This window comes from Citrus clementina, unplaced genomic scaffold (assembly GCF_000493195.1).
Source record: "Citrus clementina cultivar Clemenules unplaced genomic scaffold, Citrus_clementina_v1.0 scaffold_4, whole genome shotgun sequence".
Classification (NCBI taxonomy): Eukaryota; Viridiplantae; Streptophyta; class Magnoliopsida; order Sapindales; family Rutaceae; genus Citrus; species Citrus x clementina.
This window is the reverse complement of record NW_006262274.1, coordinates 17,855,430-17,865,352: the sequence shown is the minus strand read 5'-3', so window position 1 is coordinate 17,865,352 and position 9,923 is coordinate 17,855,430. Positions and strand designations below refer to the sequence as shown.

At 33.5% G+C, this 9,923-nt stretch overlaps 1 protein-coding gene and 1 non-coding gene across 2 annotated transcripts; one reads left to right on the top strand and one right to left on the bottom strand.

Moving 5' to 3' along the window:
- Positions 1 to 339: 339 nt before the first annotated feature.
- LOC112099160 lies at positions 340 to 5,291 on the top strand (the record flags this gene model as incomplete). The annotated part of the gene is made up of 5 exons (XM_024186270.1): positions 340 to 581; positions 861 to 2,545; positions 2,603 to 2,860; positions 4,399 to 4,534; positions 5,147 to 5,291. Coding segments are annotated over exons 1-5 (2,466 nt in total), but the record flags the coding sequence as incomplete, so codon positions are not given.
- LOC112099457 lies at positions 791 to 899 on the bottom strand. Its single transcript, XR_002906258.1, has one exon. It is a non-coding gene; the product is annotated as a small nucleolar RNA R71 (small nucleolar RNA).
- Positions 5,292 to 9,923: the final 4,632 nt, after the last annotated feature.

Genomic DNA, 9,923 nt, shown 5'->3' with positions numbered 1-9,923 from the left:
GGGTTCAACCACCATTTTATTTATTTATTTTATTATTTTGCGTTTATTTTATTTTATTTTATTTTTTTACTTTATTGGTGGGTTTAACTACCATTTTTTCTTTTTCTTTCTTTTGCATTTATTTTATACTTAATTTATTGTTAACTGGTGGGTTCAACCACCAAAATTGTTATTTAATTTTCTTTTGTACACTTATATTATTTGCATATTTAATTTTTTATTTTATTTTATTATCAATTTGTGTAAATATTATCTTTATAACATAACCCTTGCATGAGACGTTGGTCTCGATCTTCAAGTGGCAAGTTAATTCGTAGATCCCAATCTCCACCACCAATCATGGATGAGAATGAAGGCGAAAACGTTTTGGGCGAACTTAATCCTCAAATTGATCAGGGAGACAACCAATCTCAACATGGGCATGATCAGAATCAACCAAGGACTCTGAGAGACTACATGAATCCAACCAGAACCGGAGCACCGTCGTGTAGAGTATTTCCTCCAGAAGCATCTCGATTCAATTTTAAACCAGGTATTATCCAACTTTTACCAACATTTCATGGTTTAGAATCTGAGAATCTGTACTTGCATCTAAGAGATTTTGAGGAAGTTTGTAATACATACACGGACCAAAATTGTAGCATGAACATAATTAAATTAAAGCTTTTTCCTTTTTCATTAAAAGATAAAGCTAAAACTTGGCTACAAAACCTTAGATCTGGATCAGTAAGAACTTGGAATAACATGCAAGAACAGTTTTTGAAAAAATTCTTTCCACCTTATAGAACAAATTCTTTTAAAAGGCAAATCACTTCTTTCACTCAAAAAAATGGAGAAACATTATACCAATGTTGGGATAGGTTTAAAGAGTTGCTTAACATATGCCCACATCATGGTTTTGAAACTTGGCGATTGGTCACTTATTTCTACGAGGGCTTAATACCCCAAAGTAGACAGGTTGTTGAAATGATGTGTAATGGTGAATTTAGGGATAAAAATCCTGAAGATGCACTAGATTACCTTGACCAATTAGCTGAAAATGCACAACATTGGGATACTGTTGGAACTTTTGAATTGACAAATAAGCAACAATCATCTCCATCTAGTGGAGGAATCCATAACCTTAGGGAAGATCATGATTTACAAGCAAAATTTGCATCCCTAGTTAGGAAAGTTGAAGCTTTGGAGCATAAAAAGAGTGATCAAGTAAAATCTGTTCAAGAAATTGCATGTAACATATGTAATTCGAATGATCATTTCACCCAAGAGTGTCCCACTTTGCCTGCACTTAAAGAATGTCTAAATGATCAAGCTAATGCCATTAACACTTTCAATAAACCAAACCCATATTCACAGACTTATAATCCTGGTTGTAGAAATCATCTGAATTTTAGTTGGAGGAATAATAATAATGCACAATCTTCACAAGCACCACCTCCACAAAATTTTCAAAATCCTCAGCCTTATGCACCATATGTTCCACCACCCTGGAAAAATTTGGAAGACACAATGCATTCATTCATCAGAAAGCAAGATGCTATTAACAATCAAAATGCACAAACTTTTTCTGATTTGAAAGATACTCTTACTAAAATTGCTTCTGCACTCACCATTCAAGAAAAAGGAAAATTTCCAGCCCAACCACAACCAAGTCCTAAAATTCAACAAAATCCACCCACAGACCAAGTCAAGTCAGTTATAACTCTTCGTAGTGGTAAGGTTGTTGATAGACCTATGCCTGAACCTTATGAAAATGATGAAAATTCAAAGGGTAAGGAAGGACTAAATGAACTTACACCTAGTGAAGAAATAACTAGTGTTCCACCTGAACCACCATTTCCGCATGCATTGAATAAACCAAAGAAATCAAACCACTCTTCTGAAATTTATGAAATCTTTAAGCAAGTGAAAGTTAACATTCCTCTATTAGATGCAATCAAGCAGGTTCCTTCATATGCCAAATTTTTAAAGGACTTGTGCACTGTTAAGAGGAAATTGAAGGTAAGAAAGAGTGCTTTCATGGCCGAACAGGTAAGTACAATTCTGTCTACTAATAATAAGTTGAAATATAAAGATCCTGGTTGTCCTACCATTTCTTGTATTATTGGTAACCACAGAATTGAGCATGCTTTACTAGATCTTGGTGCTAGTGTTAATTTGCTTCCATATTCAGTTTATCTTCAACTTAATCTTGGTGAGTTAAAATCAACTTCAACTACACTTTTGCTTGCCGATAGATCAGTTAAAGTACCAAAAGGAATAGTGGAAGATGTTTTAGTACAAGTTGATAAATTTATTTATCCTGTGGATTTTATTGTCTTGGAAACTGAACCTGTTGTGAATAGTTACAAACCAATTCCTGTAATTTTAGGTCGACCATTTTTAGCAACTGCTAATGCTTTGATTAATTGTAGGAATGGTTTAATGAATTTATCCTTTGGGAATATGACTTTGGAATTGAATGTTTTCAACATGTGCAGGCAACCTAATGAAGAAAATGAGAATGAAGATGATACTGATGAACAAAAGGAATTGTTTGAATCTTGTATCGAGGAAAATATTCAAAAAGGGAATTTTTCTGAACTTTCTAATGTTTGTTTAGTTAATTCAATTGAGTCAAATAAGCAACTTGAACTTGATATTTCTAATATAAATTCGTTGCTTGATTCTATGCAGACTTCGCAAAATTATGATGACGAGCCAAAATTTGAGGAGCTTGGAAGTATTGAAAAGACAGAACAACAAGAAGCACCTAAAATGGAATTGAAACCTTTGCCTGAAGGATTGAAATATGCTTTTCTTGGAAAAGAACAAACTTATCCTGTTGTGATTTCTTCTACTTTAACAAGCGACCAAGAAGGTAAGTTACTTACTGTTCTTAAAAAGCATAAAAAGGCAATTAGATGAACTTTAAATGATATTAAAGGCATTAATCCCTTAATCTGCACACATAGAATTAATTTGGAAGAAAATGCTAAAACATGTCAACAACCTCAAAGAAGATTAAACCCACATATGAAAGAGGTAGTCAAAACAGAAGTCCTTAAATTACTTGATGTGGGAATTATCTACCCTATTTCTGATAGTAAGTGGGTAAGTCCTACACAAGTAGTGCCTAAAAAATCTGGAATCACTGTTGTTAAAAATGAAAAAGGAGAATTAATTCCAACACGAATTACATCTAGTTGGCGCATGTGCATTGATTATAGAAAATTAAATGAAGCCACTAGAAAAGATCATTTTCCTTTACCATTTCTTGATCAAATCTTAGAAAGAGTAGCAGGACATCACTACTACTGTTTTTTAGATGGATATTCAGGCTATTATCAAATTCCTATAGCACTTGATGATCAAGAAAATACCACATTTACATGTCCATTTGGAACATTTGCATTTAAAAGAATGTCATTCGGGCTTTGTAATGCTCCTGCAACATTTCAAATATGTATGTTAAGTATTTTTTGTGATATGGTTGAACATTGTTTAGAGGTCTTTATGGATGATTTGGCTGTGTTTGGGAATTCTTTTGATGATTGCCTTGATAATTTGGAGAAAGTTTTAAAAAAATGTATTGAAAAAGAACTCGTGTTGAATTGGGAAAAATGTCACTACATGGTTACTTCGGGAATTGTTTTGGGTCATGTTGTTTCTATTAAAGGAATTGAAGTTGACAAAGCAAAGATCGAAGTCATATCTAAATTGCCACAACCAAAAACAGTTAGAGATGTGCGATCCTTTTAGGACATGCAGGATTTTATAGGAGGTTTATAAAAAACTTTAGTGCCATATCTAAACCACTTTGTAACCTCTTATTAAAAGATGCACCGTTTGAATGGAATGATGATTGCCAAAAATCTTTTGAAAAAATAATTTGTCTTTTAACATCTGCACCTATTATGCAATCTCCTGATTGGTCTTTGTCATTTGAATTAATGTGTGATGCAAGTGATTTTGCTGTTGGTGCTGTTTTAGGACAAAGAAGGGATGGTAAGCCTTTTGTGATTTATTATGCGAGTAAGACTTTGGATAGTGCTCAAATGAATTATTCTACAACTGAAAAAGAATTACTTGCTGTGGTATTTGCATTAAACAAATTCCGTTCATATTTGCTTGGCTCTAAATCTGTTGTGTTTACTGACCATGCTGCTGTGAGATATTTGATGAGTAAATAGGATGCCAAACTGAGACTAACTCGTTGGATTTTGTTACTACAAGAATTTGACCTTACCATCAAAGATAAAAAGGGTGCTGAAAATGTTGTTGCTGATCATCTATCAAGACTCACATCCGAATTCTGCAATGATATAACACCCATAAATGATTCTTTCCCTGATGAATTTTTATTTTCTATTACTTCAATGCCATGGTATGCTAATATTGTTAATTTTCTTGTTACAGGTAAAATGCCTTTGCAATGGAATGCTCAAGAGAAGAAGAAATTTTTTATTGAAGTAAAGAAATTTTATTGGGATGATCCTTATTTGTTCAAATATTGCCCAGATCAAATTTTTCGGCGATGTATTCCTGATAATGAGGTAAGTAATGTCATTAATTTTTGTCATTCTGAAGCATGTGGTGGTCACTTTTCTTCAAGAAAAACTACTGCTAAAATTTTGCAGTGTGGATTTTATTGGCCTACCATGTTTAAAGACACATATGAATTTTGCAAAAGTTGTGAAAAATGTCAAAAATTGGGATCAATTACAAAAAGAAACATGATGCCCTTAAATCCCATACTTGAAATTGAAATATTTGACTGTTGGGGAATTGATTTCATGGGTCCATTTCCATCATCTTTTGGATTTGTGTATATATTAGTTGCAGTTGATTATGTCTCAAAATGGATTGAAGCAATTTCTTGTCGAAATAATGACAGTAAAACTGTGATTAAATTTTTAAGAGAAAATATTTTAAGTCGATTTGGAATCCCTCGAGCCATTATCAGTGATGGAGGTAAGCATTTTTGTAATAAGTCATTTGAGTCTTTAATGAAGAAATATGGAATTACACATAAAATTGGTACCCCTTATCATCCTCAAACAAATGGTCAAGTTGAATTAGCAAATAGGGAGATAAAACAAATTTTGGAAAAAACGGTTAACCCAAACCGAAAAGATTGGTCTCTTAGACTTAATGATGCACTTTGGGCTTACCGCACTGCATTTAAAACATCATTAGGAATGTCACCCTATCGGTTAATTTATGGTAAACCTTGTCATTTACCTGTTGAACTTGAACATAAATCACTTTGGGCTATTAAAGCTTTTAATTCAAATTTGGATGATGCTGGTAATGTGCGAAAATTACAATTGAATGAACTTGAGGAATTAAGGAATGATGCATATGAAAATTCAAGAATTATTAAGGCAAGAACAAAAGCATTTCATGATAAAAGAATTTTTCGAAAAACATTTGAGATTGGTCAAAAAGTGTTGCTTTATAATTCTCGTCTTCATTTATTTCCAGGGAAGTTAAAGTCAAAATGGAGTGGCCCATTTGTTGTAAAAAATGTATATTCACATGGGGCCATAGAAATTGAGAATCCAAATAACGGTGTCACATTTAAAGTTAATGGTCAAAGATTAAAACCATATCTAGAACATCACCCACGTGACAAGGACACCGAAATTAATTTGGGTGACCCACCAGTTCTTGATTAAGTCTTTAATAATTTTTTTTTCTTTTTGTTTTACTATTATTTTACCGTTTCATTGTTTGATTTTTTTTCTTTTTTTTCTAGATTGATGCACTGTACATAGTTTTTTTAACATTGTTTTTCTTGTGTAAGCGTGTTTGTTCGACAGTTGTACATTCTCTCATCAATTTTCATTTTACATCATGAGCACTTCAATGAGAAAATACATGTTCGCACATATTAAAAGATTTCTGCGTATAAAATTTCACTTAAGAGGCTTGATACAAAGCTGTAAATCACATCCACTTTGGGATCTGCAACCACCAGAATTCGTGTCCTATGTTGAGGATCTAGAGGGACAACTTAGAACAGTAGAGAGTGGCATATATGAATTTCAAATGGAGCTTGAGGTTAACTCAATGAGAGGACGAATGTAAGTTCATTTTCCTTTTATATTGTGTGATTCTTTTTGCTCGCTTTCACGCTTGATTTGATTTTGGTGTGTTTTGATTTATTTTCCCGTATAAATGGCGGATAACGGTACTCCGTGACTTCTTAAGTCGGTATCTTCAGTTTCCCACAATAACTGAAACCCCAAAATCAAACATGGAAGAAATACAACATAAACTCCATAAGCATTTTCCCTCTCTCCCTCAGAATGCTCTCAGGAAAATTTACAAAGCTCGTTGTGAACGATTGCGTTTGTTAATGATTAATGGCATTCCTTCTGACATTCGTTGGTTAATTGAAGCAAAGGTCCGATTAGCAGGTGAGTTTTCTGGTCAATTTGTTTCTTACATGCCTGGTTTTGGTAAAAGTACGTTTGCTAAGAAAAGGAGAGCTAAACAACTTGGCTCAAAATGTCATAACTGTGTAAGACTTGGTTGCAAACGACCAGATTGTAAATCTTTAGGAATGGTTTCTAATACTCGTGAAGATAAAATTAAATTCGTTAAAGATGGCATGAGTAAAGAATCGTTGGATGATATCTTACGATCTCTTGAGACGCATCGAAGTGGATTTGTGCAACGTGAGATTTACAATTTGTGGATACTATTCCAAAAACAGAGTGCACAGTTTAGTCTTGGGAATCTGACTCAAAAAGACCCTGTTTGCCAGTTTATAAGAAAACTGGATAGGAAGCCGATCCTCGACCCATAGAGGGCGTTCAAGCCGTTACTGGACGTAAAACCAGAGGAAGATGTGAGCCACAATCACAACTACCAGTAAATATCCTTTCACTTCACTGTTATTTTACTTTACTGTTATTTTATCATTTGCATTATTGCATTTAGCGATGTGATTTTGTATTTAATAAATATTTGGTTTTCTTTTTCTAATCATTACTTTCTTTTTACTGTTTGTTTTTGAATTATTGAGCCACGAGCTTTACTCGTCATTTGACAAATATTGCCAACCCATTTACAGCTGTTTCTCATTATTTATGTTACCAAGATCTTTAAATATGAGCTCATTTTTCAAACACTCACAACTTGTTTTTGAAAAATTAGTCCAATGGCATCATCTTCGAGTAAACAATTCAAAAACATTTGTGTGCTTTCTGGGTTTCACTATGGAAAGTACAAAGAGTTCGTTCAGGCAGCTGTAGATCTTGGTCGTGTCATAGCAGAGAGGAAACTGCATCTTGTATATGGAGGAGGTGAACGATGGTTATCAAGACTTGTCTCAGAAGCTGTTTTTACCAGAGGAAGCCAAGTACTCGGCATTATCCCAAAACCCATGAAACCGCTAGTGTGCATGTCTGGCCCACCAATTGGAGAAGAATTAGTGGTATCAAGTATGCAAGAGAGAATATCTGAAATAATGAATCATGCTGATGCTTTTATTTTCTTGCCAGGAGATCTTGCAACTTTTGAGGCACTAATTACATTTGCATCTTGGGCCCACTTAAACATTCATAAAAAACCCATCGGTTTGTTAAATGTTAATAATTTTTATGACGGCTTGCTAACTTTTATTAACCATGCAATAAAGAATCATTTTGTTCCACATTCTGTAAAAAAACTATTTATCTCTGCTTCTACTGCTAATGAGTTACTTGATCTTTTACAAGCTTATACACCAGAGCCAGATCCACAGACTGTTGCACTGAATTGGTCGACTAATGATGGTAACGGTAACAGTAGCAGTAATAAGAAGTGCGATTTAGATTTAACTCTCCATTTGTAAATATTTTCTGTTGTAGTGTTCATGTGATGTCTTCTACACTCTTTCTCTTTCCTTTTAAAACATTGAGGACAATGTCTTTTTCAGGTTGGGGGGAGGGAATAGTTGATAATTGTGGAATGTCTTGGTCCTGGTTATGTGTTTACAAAAAAAAAAACAAAAAAAAATATTTTTTTTTCTGTAAAGACTAACTTAGGACAAATTTGAGTCGAAGATAGCAGGATATAGAGAATGTAGTCTCTCTAGAAACGCATCTTCTTAATCTTAAGAGTGTTGTTAAAAAAAAAAATTGACTTTTTCTTCATCTTTGTTATCTACTTTTAAGCTTCTGCATCAAGTTCAGGTGAGATCTCTTCTTCTTCTTCTTTTATTATTCTCTTTTATTTTTATTTATTTATTTATTTTTATTTTTTTGCATATTTGTAAAATTATAAAATGTTAAGATAATGTTTAGATTAGGTCGTGGGGTGGGGATAATTGACGTATGTTTTAAATATGTGTGTTGTATTTCTCTTTTCTCTTCTTTGTTAAAAAAAAAACAAAAAAAAACAAAAAATTTGTTTTTTGTCTAGGATGGCCGTGTAAAGAGTCACGACTTTTGAGACGCATCCTAATAGTCTTGTTGTATTATATTTTGATTTTGAGATTCATAGTAAGTTGTTTTTGTTCCCTTTTCTTTGAATTACTCAAATTTGTGAACTCTCCACTTAGTTATTAAGTTATTTAATTGTTTACTCATTTAACAGGTATTATTGAATCATTCTTCACACACACATTATGACACATACTAGTGGGTTGTAAGTTAAAATTTTACAGCATTTAGTTCTTTTGATTTATTAGGAATAGTATCTAAGGTAGTAGAAAGTGTATATTTCCAAAAAATCAAAAAATCAAAAAAAAATGTTTTTAATTTTGTTATATCTAGAAACCCGAGTAATTAAGTCCATAGGGGTGCTTCAACACCTAGTGCCCTAAGGTCAACTGGTCTGGGAGTCACTGGCCTAAAGCTCGCTACATGGGTAATAGATATATTGTTTGTTTATTAGAAACCCAAGTAATTAAGTCCGTAGGGGTGCTTCAACACCTAGTGCCCTAGGGCCAACTGGTCTGGGAGTCACTGACCTAAAGCTCGCTAAACGGGTTAGAAATGTAATATAAAAAAAAATGTGTGAATAATCTATTGCCTAAAGATATAATTTCTAATGAATTTTAGAACGAAAATGTTGTTTTTCTTTTAATGAAGCCCCATAAGTATTGTGTTAATTACTTGAGTACAAAAGAAGGTTTGATCATATTCTGGATAATGAGTGAACATCAATGTGGTAAAGGAATTTGGGAGAGTTCACTTATTTGGTAATTTAGAGGATAGATGAACAACTATTAACTTGCATGTGAATTTTATAAATCTTAATATAACGCTTTAATTGCTAGAGGGCTAGCAATAAGCTGGTTGGGGGGTGTGATTAGTATTAAAAATTGTTTAATTATCAAGCGATAATATGTTATTTTATGCTTATGTTATAATTTATATTTGTGTTTATGTAATATATTATGAATTATTAATTATGTTTTAAATATATTTAATTTTATGTATTTTTATGTGTTTATTAGGAAAATTATTAATTTCACGTACTGCGAGGCTCCAAACAAATAAACGGAGGTCAAATTTGGATTCCGGAGGTCCGAAAACCTTAAGATCAGTCAAGATCGGCTTAAAATTGAGCTTGTGTAAAAAAAGTTGACTTTTCCTGTTGACCGAGCACTGATTGGATGATGAAATGAGCTTACAATAGATATGAGTGCATGGGATAACTGGCAATCTTGACTAAATCTCAACCGTTCATAATTCAATGGCCATGATTGTGCCACGTGGCAATGGTTGGTGAAGCAAGTTGGAGGATCCGAATCTTTGTATTCGGGTCGACCCGATCCACCCATTAACCCGCCAAATCTCAACCGTTCTTTGGGCAAATCGGACGAGTCAAATGATGCCATGTGTGATGTTGACTTTTGAAGTTTGACCAGCCATTGGATCTTGATCTAAGGGTTGTGAGGAGCGCATGCATGGAGCCTATGATGGACCGCAAAGCACTGGATTATG